The following is a 16,683-nucleotide window of genomic DNA, read 5'->3' on the forward strand; positions in this document are numbered from 1 at the left end:
ATTGGAGAAATATTTTCTTCTCATGTACGTTTAACAGCACTTTGTAACTCATTTATAGAAGTGGATAACATCCCATTGTTCAGTTTTTCAAATACAACATGAAAGACTGACGGCTTTAAAATGGAAAAAATATGTGTACTAAAACATTAGTATTATCAAGGAAACTTGGGAAGACCTTCAGTTTGAAATTAAATAATTTCTAATGCATCTTATGAAAGTAATTTTGTTTTAATTAATGCTATCCTTTTAAATTAAGGGGTTGTGTTGAGAAGCCCTTGCCTGTCACCGTTAATTTATGTTGCGATAAAGGAATAGCTGATGCTTCTTCTTAGAGTAACAAAAAAAAATAGATGCAAAAACTTCCAAGGTAAACTGGCCACACTGAAAACCATAAGCATTTTCTCTTTGCACAGAGGCATCACATCAGCTTGAGAAAAGCAAGCAGAACAAAGGCTGGAAACAGAAAGAGCTAAACCTCGGTAATGAACTGTAGACAAGAGAGGAAAGATGATATAGACAAATTAGCAGGTATACCTGTGCAGGGAGTAATGATTATTTTTCTGTGCCTGAGGTTTTATCCGTCTTTCTTTCCAAAGACCACATAAAGAAGGGCAGTGGGGGAGTGAGGGCTGAAGGGATTGTGTGTGTCTGTATCTGGTTTTTCTCACACACAGATGCACACACACACACACACTCAAAATCTTTCCACTGGCTTTTAATTTTAGTAACTCATTTAACCCAACAGGGAGAAGATCTACAACTTCTTGCTTTTAACATTATAAATATTCCAAATGTTATAAAATCTATTGTAAAAACGTACATTCAGTGGTTTTATGAGGCACAGGACCTGCTAATGTGTTTTCAGGGAAGCTCAAATGTACTCTGTTCTGTCCACTGTTAGACAATGGTGGAGAATCCAGCGGCTCACGCTTGATTGCTTGAACCAAGCAGGGGTTTTTAAATTCACACGGCATTTTGAAAACCTCGTTATTCTGCTCTTTCTCCTCCCCTGGGCTGGGGCTGTAGAAGTGGCCATAGCATGCTGTGTGCAGCAGGTCAGGCATGCTTTCCAAACACCCAGAGGAGTTCTGAGGGCAAAACGGGGCCACCTCCTTGCTACGTGAACCCTTGCAAGATCTGTTCAGGTTTAGGTTGTTGGGATGGTTTGCTACGATGCATTGCCAATTATGCGGCGTGTAAAGGCAGTGCCTTGGCTTCTGACAAGGTGAGGCTGGGTCACAGAGGTCCGGTTCTGTTTTGAGGTGCACTCTATTGGGGTAGCTAAACACTTGCTTTCTCACCAAGCCGTTCTCATCCAGCCAGGCTCGGTTTTGTGACGTCAGGTAGTTATCGGCAATGTTTTCAGAATCGGAATCGTATTCCGTTTTGATAGGCATCTCCAAGGGAAAGGCTGCATCATAGAGAGACTCTGAGGATATTAACGGTCTCTGCAGTTTCAGATGGTCCGTCGCATAGTTCTCCGCACAACGCTGTTGTACACCCAAGTAAGACTGGCAGCTTTCTGCGCTTCCCCAGTGGGAAGGGCAAGTTGATGCTAAATTTAAGAAACTTTGGTCTCTGTTGTAGAATGATCCAGCTCTCCTGTTCGAACATGTGTTCATTCGCTGGTTCATGGAACAGGAGCTTGAGTTTCTTGAAGTCCAGCTACTGTTTATGGTGCAGTTGTTTTGAACACCTAAAATTGATGTGTTAGAACTGAGAGGTTCCTCTTGCATAAAACACTCACCGTTTGTATGAGACTCAAACTTCACTTTTACATTATCTTGTTCATTTTTTACTGCTGTCCAGTTAAGATGCTTCCACTGGCCCAGACTTTCAATGGCACTGTTACAGGAAACTCCCTCCAGGTTTCCTTTCAAACTGGCAAAACCGCTTGGTATCTTCAGTTGTTCATCTTCTTCCCTTTCAATAACAGTAGAAAAAAATCAGTCAATCAGAGGTTTCGACATGGATGTTTTCTGGGATACAGAGTAGCTCGACATATATTACAAGCAATACTTTGTCTTTAACTTAATATGGGACTCTCATACTCTTGTGCATATACTTTTGCATTTGTTCAAGAGAAAAAAAGGGTGTGCATGCATCTGGGCATAAATGTGTGTGCACAGCTACCTTTGTGTGGCACTGTTTCATTTAAATTCTGGCATGCATTTATTCTTCCATTTCAGGCACACAGTTCACAAAGACCATAAATATTGTAGTACAGTATGGTAACTACCTTACACATTTGTTCTTCCCTTAAAATATATCCAAATAATATTTGTGTGCAGAAAAATCTAGAGCTAAAATGCAAAGTGTATCTTAAATGAGATGTATTTTGTTAACAAGGAATTAATTGGACACACGAGAACTTTCTGATCAAAGTGATTTGAGGGAGAACCATGGGGGTCTTGTATTTTGAGAATGCAGAGTTAGCTGAGAGGAAATAAAATGCCTGAATTAAGTGTCCAGAACAGTCACAGATGTTCATACTGGGCATAGCTTTGTTTTACATGTCTAACTTAATTCATGTTGTCTTTCATTTTCTAAGATGGCCAGTGAATTCATTTTCCATGACCTCCAGCTGAAGTACTCAACGTTAGTGAAGAGCTCTGGCAGAGAAAGTTGCCTGAGCATTTCCATGACCAATGCAGCAGTTTTCAGAACTTCGGGTCCAAATCTTCAGGTTCGGGATTTGTCTGAAAGTCACTAACATGCTGATTCCCGACCAGGCAGGATCAGTGCTAGAAAACCATCCTCTCCCTTTTCAAACAAGAGGTGGACATCTCAATAAGAAACCAAGCATGAAAACCTGGAGAAGTAGTAAAGGTTTTAGAAGGCTTTTTCTTAGTTCATCGTTAAGAACTTTTTCCTTGGGCATGGACTCAAAGTGCAAGTATAGGATTTTCCACTAGAGGGAGTCCATGTTGTTACAAAGAGAGAATGTCCCACTGTAATAAATGTGCACCACTGTATTAAATGCGCACCAAGAAAGGTACTTTTTTTCCCATGAGGTATAAAATATTTTCAGTCCTCTGCTAAATATTGTTATTATTATTGACAGTCTTGAGATGCAAATGGTATGATACAGGTTTGCTCCAGAACTAGCTTTTCAGGAAATGGTCTAATTGGGAAGCAATTTACTGAACCAAATGCAATAGTCACAAAAGCTTTGACACCCAAATGAAGAATTTTACAGTGAAATAGTATCTAGTGAAAGTTCTCCAAAATAATGTAAGTTTCCAGGAAGACAGCATACATTTTAACAAAAAAAGTAGTAGTAAGGATGAAGTCTATTGCAGACTATCAGGACAACAGAACTGAATATAATCTGCAAGGCCAACTCTTGTAACACTTCAGTCTGCAGGATCTATCAAGCACAAAGGAAGGATTTTAACCACTTGGAGGGTAAAAATGTAACTAAATAAACATCCAAGAGCATGCTTAATTACACAAAAATAATTTTAGAAGTAGAGACTTGAATACAAAAAACAGCCCTTTTTAATCTGCTTCTTAATAGAAGTTTCCTCACAGAGCAAGATGACGTTTATGCCATCCCAGTAAAGGTAAAGAGTTCCATCACCCTCAGGTGGGAGCTCCTCTGCTATTCACGTGGATACTAGGTGGGTCCTGGGACATACGCTGCCTGCAAGGGATACCTACTGTAGAAGTTCAAAGACTTTTTCATCTATTTCTTCCACCTGTGAGGCATCCAAAAGGAAAAGAACAGAGATAGCCATATTTTTTCCCCTGGGCCAGATGGTGGCTGTGTACACCTCCTGGCCCCTGCTCATTCAGTCCACCCTCTTATCTCTTCCGTCACACCGGCTTGAAGAGATACCTCAACAAGGCCCACAGGAACTGGAACAGACAATCCCATGGGGGAAGGAAGAAGAGCCTGTTTGGAAGGAAAGGGTAAAACCTGGTGGAGAGGCGAATCTGTGAGATTAGCTTCCACTCCAAGGCTGAGCCTACAGCCAACTAGATGTATCTATCTACAAACATAAAATGAATATGAGCACCCCTGTTTAGATTATGTTGAACATCCACAACTAAAAATACAAGCTCAACTGTCATCCACAAAGGAAAAAAAAAAGCTTAGCATAGTCAAATGTTAAAAAGTAGTACAACAAGGACACTAAATCAGCAAAGATTTTCAGCTCCAAAGTAACACAAAACCCGAAAATACGTTTTTGTGCAAGAAAGTTAAAACATACTACTAATAAAGCATTTTAGTTTTGAAGTATTCTCTTTTAATATGTATGTACACTTGACTTCAGAAGAAAAAAGACTGAAAAAAAGAAACAAATATTGTTTAGGATTATAACAGCCATTTCATACGATCCACAACAAAAATGAATTTCCATTTGGCGAGTAAACTAAACTCTTCTCATACAGCTCTTTTCTTAGGTCCCTACAGTCCTTTTAAAGAACTCATAGATGAAGAATACATTAATTTTTCTGAAATACAGATTTTCTTTAGTATTGGAAAATATACTTACTTTAACATTTGCTGTTGGGCAAGGACATATTCTGAGCAACCACTTCGATACAGAAGTTGAGCGTTAGCTTGAACCCAGACCCAGTGATCTTCATTTGTTTGTACTTTGACTAGAGAAATGCCATTTTCTCCATTATTCTTTGCTATACAATTTAAAAGAAAATCTATTTTAATACAAGCAGTATTTAATATTTTTTCTTACCTAAACTACAGGTGAATATTCACAGGTTGGTTTGCTACCCTGAAATCATCAGCACAGGGAAGTACAAGCTAAAGTATGTCAGAGAACTAGACAAATTACATTTTAAAAAAAATATGAAAAACCTAAAGAGGCAGTTAGAAACATTTAAACTGTAACCAAGGAGTTTTCAGTATTATTAGTTCATTATCATTTTTCCCTCTCAGTAATAGTACTAGATCAACGAGAAAATGTTCTTGAAAAATGGGGCTATGACAGAGGAATGGTTTTAAAGAAGTTAAAGGTTTCCAGCAGGTAAGACAGAAGGCTGAGTACAACTCTACTCAAGAAGAAGTTGCCCATTGGGGAAGACTCACCATCAAAATTTTATCCATTGTAAAATCTGAGATACAGCATAGACTCTCATAATATTGCCACAGCCAAACACAGGAAAAGCATGAGTCAAAGCTGCAAGCAAATCATGAGTTTTAAAGACAATACACTCTAATTTTCCTCTGTTTTCTGATCTTTGTGGAAAAGTAGCATTTGTAACATATTATCCAGTTTACCTCAAGCAGGGATAGATATGATAATTTATTATTAAGATTTTCACATTGTCTTGTTAAATTCAGTGCTGCCTTTTTTAGGAAAGCGTATGTTCAGTATTCCTATTTATTATGATTGTTCATATATCTGTAAACTTGGCATCACAGTATTTCTGCCCACTCTGAAATAGCAGACTGATTCAGCACTATCTTTTGAGGCAGACAGTTTATTTTTACTTTTTTTTACAGAAGCGGTTTTAGGGAGAAGAAAAGAGAGAGCATCGGGATCAAAATCTGGAAAACCTAACAGGGGGAAAGAAAAATCAGGGTTCTTTCTCCATGAACTGTATATAGTCCAGAATCACTTAGCAGACATACCTTTGATTTGGTTTTCCGCAATCTGTAACACATTGGTGAAAGCTGCACCTTCATGATGACTGTTTCTTCCATATAATTCTGCTGCTTCACACAGACCTGAATTACCTTTGGCGGTGGAGCTGTAGAGGACAGAAAATGTGGAAAATTCTTGTCAGTGAATGACAGTAAAGCCACAAACTCTGAAAGATGTGATCTTCAAGCTGTTGACCATTAGCAAAGACTTGTGGTTTAAATACATAGTAACCAACACTAAATAATTATTTTTGTTTCTTGCCTCATTCAGTTACTCAAGCAAGTGTATGACTGGAATTCTGCATTCAACTGAGAGGAATAGTTCTGTTTAGGAATATTCTGCTCACAACTTACTATATCTGGAATAATAAGTTTCAGCTTGAATTGAGACAAATGCTGTGTATATTCTGCTCTGCCTATTCAAGGTACGTTCAAGGTACGTACATCACACTCACCAGCAATGCACTTAAGAGTTAGCATGACTTCAATTTGCAATAATCGTCATAAGATTTGAATGGATTTCTTCCAATCTTTAGTTCAAAATACGTATTAGGGCTCGTGAAGTGTGCAAACCTCTGCTCTACAAATTTTTCGCTTTATTAAGACCATCAGAAAAGAAATGACTGTATGAATTTGCTCACCATCCCTGGCCAGCATGCTTCAGGCCTGAACCAAAGGAAAACTGAAGTTAAATGCCCACTTCATTCTTGTCAAATCCTTGGCCACTGTACAGTCAGTTAGTAAAACTGAAGTAAAGCACCTCTCTTCTGGGAGCTCAATCCTGGTCATCAATGAATTTTGCCTGGGCCACTGAAAAACTAGCAAGCGGAAATGACTTTCTAACTCTGTTCCACAAGCCTGCATAGTCCTTTATATCAGCCTTCGAGTAATTTAATTCTTGTCAAAAGGATGTATGTGCTAGAACCACAGCACGCCTCTACATAGTAAATTCACACATACACAAGCATATTCTAATTAAAAGCCAGAGTATGATGCTGTCAGTCACACTGATGAGCATTTTACTTCACAGCAATGGACCTCATTTCTGTAAGGTTATATTTAGCCAAAAAAGGGAAAACATAATCCTAGCCCCAAATGTCAACTAAAATTCAATCATAGACAAATAACGAAAATAAGTGTTAGGAAGGAAATGAGTGTGAACACAATCTGTCCTGATCTTCTCTGATTGCTACCAAGTGATCAGCCCCAGGCCATTTAGTGCGATTGTAGACTTATGTGTTCATAAGCCTTCTGTTCTACCATAAATACATACACCAAATACATCTCACTTGACTCTATGTGAACACACACACGCACATTCAGCTTGCTTAAGTTTTCCTTTTCCTTTGTTTGCTACCAAAATGCCCAAGTCCAAACAACTGTGCTACCAGAAGATACTGGAATTTGATGACTCTCAGTAAAAAAACATTTTCTTCTCCACTTTCACAGCTAGTAGAATGACTTTCTGCATTGATAACTTCTGAAAGTTAGGACGATATCCTAACTTTCCAGTTTTTAGATAAAATTATTTATACAATAATATAACATTTAATATGCATTATACATAAAGTACAACATAGTATAGTATAGTTATTATAGTATAGTTATTATGTATTAGATAATTAAGTGCAGAGAAATTATTCACTTTTCTAGGAAACAGTTTCAAAATGGAGAGTTATTTAGTGTAATTTCTGCTTTTTACATGCTTAATTAAACATAAAGCCCATAGTATATTTTACTAATTGCTAAAAGATTAATTTGAAAATACTTTGTATTCACTGCTGCTGTATCATCAGCTTTGTGTTTTGCTTTCACAAGCAGGCTTTTCATCTTCATTTCTGTCACGGAAGGGAGCAGAAGTGGTACCACTATGCAGAATAAGGACAACTGAGGTGGCAATACTGTTCCTGATGAGGATTTCTTCCTTTGTCCAAAAAGAAACTTTAGTTTGCCTTGGAACTGCATTGTCTGTTATACAAAAAAATAAATAAATTAAAAAATTACCTTAAGCATTTCATGCATAAACATTTAAAATGCGAATACAAGCTAGGACCGTGTTATTTAACACCAAAACCACTTTTGAAACAGGGAGAAAAACTAGGAATTTCATTATCTTCATATGATTTAAACCATGCCATTTCAGAGTGGAGGGAATATCAACAGTAAAATGAGTCATTTGAGGCTGGTTTTTGTTTTTTTTCTCTCCTGCGTACTAAAAGTAGAAGTTCTGCATTATGTTCTGTTTGCCGAGACGGGCAGTGTATGGTGGTGCAAACAGCTATTTCCTCTGTGCCTCACTGGAACTATTATTTTTCCATGCTCTGTTCTCTCCAGTGAGATGGTTCCTAAGTTTCTTTCCTCTTGCCTGGCACTTTCTCTGGGAAGTGCACGGACTGGCTCAGTCCAAGGGCTCTGCAGGCAGACGCCAAGGGAAAAGATATGCCCAAGACAGCCAGATGCAAAGTACATAGCTTGGAAGGAACCATCTATCCCCGCCTTGAACCTTCATATAACCAGAAGGGAGAGATCAAGATAACAGCAAGCTGCTGCCTCGTGGTGAAAAAATTACCTACCACAAAATCAGTCCGTTTTAGCTGGGCATTTTCCAGAGCTACAAGATTAAAACAGGGAGGCAGAAAAGACTGACTGTTACGTCTGTTCAGTCCCATGGTCTTCCAGCAAGTGAGCACCTGAGGCAGAAGTTGCATTTCCCTGTCCCGTGTTGATCCTCTCATTTTCTTTGCATGTGCCATACTTTGTCATAAGAAGAAACAGCACTGGTCTTTCCTAAGCAAATGGGGAAGTGACACCTAGAGACGAGCCACTCCTAGTAAGGATATTTGAGGAGCATGTGAGAGGCTTTCTAATTCTGGTTTTTATTATTACAGGACCCTTTACAAAAGGGGAAAATGGATCATTATTATTCCTGTTCCTCAAAGCAAATTCTTTGTGCTTAAATGTTAATGGTTGAAACTTGGGCTTGCTGCTCTTGTGCTAGGCCTGGTACAAATTGAGAACAGGTATTGTCCAAAAGAGATTAAAACATAAATGTTTATAGATTATTTTCATTTAAATGTTACAACCTTCTTTTCTCTCATCACTATATGTATTAATAAACGTCTTTAGATGTTTCTTGTTAGTGCACAGCAAATGAAAGGTGTATCCTATCCATGGCTCTCCACAATATTTATGTTCAATATTTATGTTCAAATATTTTTCATATGAAGTCATTAAAATCTAGTATGTCATTCTCTATGTGAAATTATACTTACAAGGAATCCAGAAGTACTGTCCAACAAGCAGCGAACTCGACAAATGAAACAACGAGTTAAGAAGGCAGAATAATCTGTTGTCATGCTGTCATTCTCTTGAGCTTTAAACAATTTACTGAGAATATATTCTTCTCCTAGGAAACAACAGTGGAGGCAATATATATCAGATCACACTAAGAAAGAATGAAAAAAAATGTTCTGTAGCCAATTGAAGAAGCTGTTAGGGAAATTGCTAAAAATTACTTTATGGAGGGGCAAATATTAAATGGTATTATGTATAGATACATCTGCACATGCTCTACTAAAAGAAAAAAGAAAAGCTTTACAATGGGATTCAGGTGAGTTTCTTCAGAAACTTTGACTTTTTTACTTCATGAGTTTTTGTGATTTTTAATGATGCAAAGCAGGGTAACAGATGTTGCTGGGTTTGAGATCAGAGATCACAGCAAATACATTAGAAAAAGGAACAAAATAAGGAAAAATGCTAATGCAAGAAAAAAATGAACAGTGGCTGATTAGCTAATGTTCAGCTGCTGCCTCCTCGATTTTTAATGAAGTGCTTTCCAGTTTTGGACTACAAGTGCATAGCTTTTAAAATACTTATGTCCCAAAAGACACAAGTATTTGCACAGAAGTATGAACTCAGGAGCTGAAATTCTCCACTGTATATATTAGGACAAAAATTCCAAATATATGTAACTTTAGAGTTTGAAATATTAATGCACAGTGTTTAGTTTGTTTTCTGTGTACGTCCTACAAAACCTTGTAAGGTTCCTCAGCTATCTATAAGACTCTTGCAAAACACAGGAAACTGCAAGAAATTCTACCAAAGTTTCATGACTCTGGTCCTGAGGACTTCATAAAGGCTGCTGAAGGATTTCTTGCAAGTTTCTCCACACCCATCTGGAGGCTGCGCTTCCTCAGTTTCTTTCCTCAGCTACTTCCTCACCTTCTGGCGAAATGCATACATTTTGCTGGGATCGATAATTCTTTATAAAGGTAACCATTGTGTTTTCTGTAGTCGTAATTTCAGTTTAACGCCTCATGCAGGAGAAACCTTGAGCGCACCTATCCACCCGCCATCCTAGGGAAATACAGCCTCAGAGGAAGAAGTGCGTTGCTCAACCCGCTTGTTCTTCTGAAGAGTCCTGTCTACATCATTTTGCATGGGAAAACAAATGGCAGAAAGTGATGTTGCCACTGTGGTACTGCACAGAATTGTTTTGCATGGGATTTTTTTGCATTAATGAGAGGAATACTAATGTCCTGATCAGTACGAACAAAAGGTTGGTAGGATGAACACTGATGCTGTTCATTCTGCATGGATAAGAATATCCGTAGGTACGTTAGTCAGGGAAAAACAAAGGAAGCATCAAATTTATAGCCTCGATAGCACACGCTACCTTATAAATGTAAAGTGTCAAGAAGAAACATCATCTACGGGGCAATAACATTACAAATGGCCACTATGCAGCTTTCCAGTGAAGAATCTGATGACATGGAACAGACATGAGTGTAGGTGGAGGGCAGTTCTACCTCTATACAGTGGTGCCTATGTTTCCAGTCGACATATACAATCCCACCTGTTTCTGTCTGTAGTTGCTGTCCAGACAACATCTGGGGAGGATTCATGGCCCAGTGCAGTTGTCTACAGAAATCCTGGCGATCATCCACGTGAATGTAATCATATATGTTTTGGTGCATTACATCAGTCTGAAACAATTACAGCAAGAAATGTTTAATTTGTAAGTGTAGTGGGGCAGACACTTATCTTTAGGTTGAGACTTTCCTTAAAATAATGACTAGTGTACAATCGCTTCAGAGCAAAGATTGATGGAGGAAAGTTATTTCAGAGGCCCCCGTTTGTCACATCTGCTTTTTGACGTCATATCCTAAGACGATCCTTTCTATTCTTAACCCTTTTGTGCATATGCAAATGTGGGTCATAATAAAGTCCAACTGGCAGCCGCTGACTAGAGACGTCCCGCAGGGGCTGATGCTAGGACCAACCCTCTTTAATGTCTTGATTAGGGAACGATGGGGTAGAGCCCCCTCTCAACAGGTTTGCAGAGGTACGGACCAGAGGGAGCAGGACAGCCACTCAGACCTTGACCGGCTGTAAAAGTGGCCTGACAGGAACCTCAGAAATTCAACAAAGGCAAAGTTCCCTCTAATTTTGGTTGCCCCAGGAAGATAAAGGTGTTAGCATACAAAAGCGAGCCCAGGAGAGTGCTACCAAGACACTTAAGAGGGCTGGAGCACGTGACATATCAGGAGAGGAAAGAACAGGGTTTGTTCAGCCATAAGAAGAGAAAACTTGAGGAAGAAATTAATGCTGTCTACATCAACCGAATGAGCAGGTGTAGAGAAGACAAAGCCCGACTCTTCTGGGAAGAACAAAGTGGGAGGACAAGAAGCAACAGACACAAATGACAACATGGGAAACCGGGACTCGATGTAAGTGAAAAAATTTACAGTCAGGGTGGTTAAACACTAGAACAGGTCTTCCAGAGGGGTCATAGAAACTCAAAACTTGACTAGCTGAGTCCTGGATCAACCTGATCTAACTAGATCTCTGTTGAGCAGGAGGTTGGACTAGATGACCTCCAGAGGTCTTTTCCAACTACGTGGTTCTGTTATTCTGTGACTTTACAGTATATTTACTATATACAGGCAACCAGTCTAGAATAGCAGCATCTTATACTGAAATTGAAAGGAAACATTTAGCTAAATCTTATTTTTTATAATAGATCGTGTTTCTGCTAACAAAAGCTTTACAGAAGGAACAACGCTAGAAGGAATTCATCTTCACCTGTCAGATCACAAAAAAAAAAAAGATTAGTCTGAAATGGCATAGTAAAATAACTTAATTTCCATGATAGAGTATGTCCAATCAGCAGTAGAATAGGATAGGGAAAAGCAACATAGACTTGACGCATTTTAGAAAACCAGTGAGCAGGAGTGACTACAAGAAGGTCATTACAATGACCATGAAATAGAAAACATTCTAAATGCTTCTTAATATATTTACCTGATGAAACCCTAGATAGTCCACAATCGTTGATGATGCATAAAATATCATTCCATCTGCACTCACCACCAGCGCAAAACCGTTCAGTGACTAAAGAAGGGAAAATAAAATAATTAAAAAGATAATCAGAAAGGAAAGAGTAAAATGGGTATAAAATGTAATAATTTAAAGAATATTCTAGATATGAAAACAATCACTCTGCAAAGAAGTTGGACATAAAATTTTTGCAGAAAGGCCATTTTTTCCTAACATGAAAAAATGAGTAACAATCTGGAACATGCTTTTTTGCCTTTCTAAAAAAGTTAGGGTAGCTAATTACAGTGTAAGTACAATATTGCATTACATTATTATTATCTACTTTAAATTTTAATTTGTCATTAATTCATATAATTAAAAGTTTAATTGTGTCAACTACTTTTTTGTTGCTTTTAATTTAAAACATTACATTCCATAATAATTACTTTGAATTTATATGCAGATACATGTAGGTAATATAATAATCTCCAACAACAAAATTAAACACATGTGCTGCTGTAGCTATGACACTAAAACTGAACATGCACTTTTAAGTATGGCTATTTTCTTAAGATTCTATAAAAATATATACCTAGCATAATTGCCTAAATGTCATAAATATAAAACATAGGCAATAAATATTTCACTGATATAGACTAATGTTTAGTCTAGAAAAATTCTGGATTAATTCTCATACACTCAGTGATGCAAGGAAAGCAACAGAGAAATCAAAAAATAAAAGTAAGGATTAAATGGAATACATGACATAAACATTAAGATCCATCGTGCTGCATGCAGACTGATGAATTTTGCCTCTCTTCCCTTGATAAAGATTCAGTAACGTATCTTCACCCCAGCAGGCTTGCGTTCCAAGGTAGTTTGGGTGATCCTTTCATGCGATGGTTTTGAGGTCTTTTGAGATTACAGTTCAAGTAGGTGCTGATGAAATACTGCTATATTATTATTATCCTTGCTTCACCTTTCTCTTATTTACTGTTGTTGCGATGTGCCTATTAATCCTGAGTTAATCCCGAAGCACAATGAGGGCAGATTTTCAATTGCTCAGTAACCAGATACGCTGACATATTTTTCGTGAGTTTGGTTCTCTTTTTGGTTCCTAAATAAGGACCAGATTTCCAAGACTGCTCGGAGCCTGTTCCCACTGTGACAATGGTGGGCAGAATTTCAAGAGTTCAGTGCACAATAAGCCGACCTCCTCAGAAGATTTGGCCCCAGTCATAAATGTGGAGCACCTTTGGAAGCGTGGCCCAGTGGGGCCATACGTGTCCAGGGGCTCTGCGCCTCAAAGAACCTGTGAAGCAGTGACTGGAGAAATCCAGTGGAGAGACTGCAACGGCTCACCTACGTTTGGAAAGAGCCGTAGCAGCAACAGATTCAATTAAGTCAATGCTAACCATGAGTCATCGCTAAGAACAGTCAAGGGCAAACCATGTTCAGTTCCATCTCAGCTCCATAGATACCAATCCTTTCCAGAAAAAGTGTTATCTCTGCCTAGTTGGGTTTATGTTGAATGCTAGTTATCCCTGTCGACTCTTCAAGGACAAGGAATTGCTGGACTGGTACTGTTTTCTGCTCTAAATAATGCCCAAATTTGTCCCAGCACCTCACCAACCAGAAGACAATATGTCAAGATTTCTACATCTTCACATCTGTGCCTTTCACTGCGCTGAGTGGAGCCTCCATAGATGGTATCTGTCATATCCATTTCCAATGTCAAGTGGAAACAAGAAAGCATTTTTGGCACTTTGTCTCTTTGGACTCATCTTCACAGCAATCAGTGATATGATGTTAGGAATTTTATTGCATTTTGAACATCTGGCATGCCTTTTAATTCAGACAAACTAAAAATTTCCACATAGATTACCATAGGACATTTAAGGAGCTCCTTTATGAGGATGTCTCTGGCTGTTACTGTGCATGTTCCAAAAGACCTCCAAGTCCTGCCCCTGCAGCTGGGGCAGGTAGAAATTAAGAGCATTAAAGAAATGTTCTTGACCTAGGCACCAAGCCCTAACTGGGAAGGCTTCAAAAATTACAACAAGATCTGAATATGATCAAAGAATCTCACAAAGTATCATCCTTAAAACGTGCCTTCCATTGTCCTGCAGGCAAGCTGGAGTTTTTCAGCCCTGGTAGGAAATAGATGGGGGAGCACCTGCCTTTGCCAAGGATTATTTTTATGAATCAAGAAATAAATACTCCTGTTCAAAAATGAATCCTCTTTATCCAACGTATGGGTACATACTCTTTAGGCCCAGACACATACCCTAAGACATCAGTCTCTACTTATAAGATGTAAAACTTGCTTCCCTACAGTGGAAGGCAGGCGGCTTTCTCTTTACACAAGTTTTTCTTTCACAAAGCCAGAGCTGGGCAGGACCAGTGCACCAGTTTGTAAAAATGAGATGGGGAAATAGGACCATGTGTATTTCTAAGGATTCAGGTCAGCGGACTGGCAACTACATCTGTGAGGCTGGAGGAGGTATTAAGGAAGGCTGGGAGGGAGCAAGAGGAAAGAAGTAGCGGAGGAAAAGTTAAAGGAGCCATGTGTTTAAGTTAAGCCAGAACCGAGTGTGGATTTGAGGGAGGTATGTAAACGAAGAGAATTACAAAATTCCCCTGCTTTGTTTTTGTTTTATTCTCAAAATGCTGATGTCCTCTCCTGAGTTAAGATCTCTTAACTAAATAATGCCTGGTTTTCATGACCCCAAATGCAGAGATCAGATGCTGTGCCCTGCAGGCAGGAAAAGCAAAGCCCGCTTTGGTGCAACAACAACTTTTATGGAGCCACATGAAGCTATTGAGGATTAACACAAATTCCGTGTCTCTAAACCTCATTTTAGCTGGGAAACCTGCTGCTTCAGCTACACTAGAAAGAAATGAGCTGGACGTGGAGTAAAAACTTCATAATCAGTGAGTTTTACACACGATGGCAAATTTTTTGGTTGTCGCAGTATTACCCTGAAGTGCAGTTCGGTGTGAAGCCTGACATCTGTAGCACAGAGGACTCTGTACAGAGTCAGAGTCTGGGCTGAGATCTGTACTTTTCTTACCTACTTACCACAGCTGGGGAAAAGGAGGAGGGTGTTGCTAGCACAGGTCTGGTACCCCAGAAGTGGGTAGTGGTGATTGCAACTTAGTAGGAAAAGATCTCTTCTGACCTCTCAGAGAAATCTCTCAAGTACCATATACAACTCCATACTCAAGCCCTTTACAGTAATGCCAGATAGAGATTTTCCATTATTCTGGCCAGCATCCTAGTGATTTGTTGGACAGAGTGGAAGAGAGAGACAGCTTCAGTCCATGAGAACAAACAAAAAATATTCACAGCTTTTTTGTTCTAAGTTACCGGGTCTCACGTTAAACAGGACAACAAAGTAGATGGCTCCGCTTACGATTCTAGACATTCTCCGTTACTGAAATAAAACCCGCAGCGGCAGCTTTCTCGCGCTGTCAGTGCACAGCTTTCTCGCGCTGCCAGTGCGCGGGAGGCTGCGCTGGTGCGCTGCGTCGGAACCGCGGCAGCCGTCTGCTGGGCCACCGGTAGCCGGGGGGGCCGAGGGGCAGAGGACATGGACCAGCCGCAAACCCGCGTGGTTCGCACGCCCTAACGCCAGCACACGCCCGCCCGAAACGGAGGGGACGGCACAGAGAAATAAAAGCAGCTCTCCTCGTTTCACTTCATTCCTTTCACTAGGAATATCGGAAGGCCTAAGAGAGGGCTCTTGGATTTAGAGGAGGGAATAACCCGATTCCACGGCTCGACATCGATGTTACTTGCTTTGTGCACAACTGGTGTGTTTTAATCAATAAAGTCCACTTGCATCCTACTACAATTTTTAGCAATTTTGCATATACTTACACATGCACAGAGGGACACACCCACACACAGAAAAACACACACAGATATTAGTGTGGACATTAACATTTTTGCAACAAAATACAACTAACTTCGAATCTGCAAAAAATACATGGTTGTAAACTACCATTTGGTAAACCATATGGATTCAATGACAGATGGAATTTCTAATCCTGGATAATAGCTGAAACATGTGAGACAGACTTAAGTACGTATTGTGAACATTTGTTTGTTTGTATTTGGCTTTTTAAAACACTTACATGAGTTTTCTACATTGTACTTAAAAAATGAAATTGGGTTCTTTTTTCCCAAATGGAAAAAAAAAAAAAAAAAGCTTGGCACCAGACAGGGGCCTGTGTTCTTTTGAAAAAACATGTACATCCAATTATGTACTCACGAAAAGCTGCACCTGCTACTGAAACAAAAAAACAATTAATCTGTCAGTTCAAAGAAAGTACGACATTAGTCTGGTGCCCGCAGTAGCTGTGAGATGAAAGTTATCAGTTCCTTCCATTAAGAAGTTTCGAAACATTATTAGTCAAGAGGTTCTCTTTGGGAATGAAGGCAAATATTTTGAGGAAGATAGGACTTCCTTTGGCAAGATCCTTTATATATCCTGATATTTTTTCTGGTCCCATAGCAGAAAATCAGCCAGCAAATACTTCAAAGATATTTTGGTCAAGGTCATGGCATAGTAAAAATAAGGAGAGGAGGGAAAAAAAAAAAAAAGAGAGAGGACAAGTTCCAGCCACATTTCTCTTATTACTCTTCCTTGAAATAAAGGAAAATTCACTAGCATTAGGTCTCCAGAGACCGTGTTACTATGGTTACTAAAGTACAACAGTCAAGGCCTGCAGCCATGCCTTGCTTT

At 39.2% G+C, this 16,683-nt stretch overlaps 1 protein-coding gene across 1 annotated transcript; it reads right to left on the bottom strand.

Moving 5' to 3' along the window:
- Positions 1-803: 803 nt before the first annotated feature.
- On the bottom strand, positions 804-12,007 carry AHRR (aryl-hydrocarbon receptor repressor; the record flags this gene model as incomplete). Its single annotated transcript, XM_010283926.1, has 7 exons — positions 804-1,923; positions 4,503-4,644; positions 5,603-5,721; positions 7,383-7,582; positions 8,887-9,020; positions 10,470-10,599; positions 11,918-12,007. Coding segments are annotated over 7 exons (1,935 nt in total), but the record flags the coding sequence as incomplete, so codon positions are not given.
- Between the last annotated feature and the right edge of the window lie 4,676 nt (positions 12,008-16,683).

Source organism: Phaethon lepturus, unplaced genomic scaffold (genome assembly GCF_000687285.1).
Source record: "Phaethon lepturus isolate BGI_N335 unplaced genomic scaffold, ASM68728v1 scaffold54463, whole genome shotgun sequence".
Classification (NCBI taxonomy): Eukaryota; Metazoa; Chordata; class Aves; order Phaethontiformes; family Phaethontidae; genus Phaethon; species Phaethon lepturus.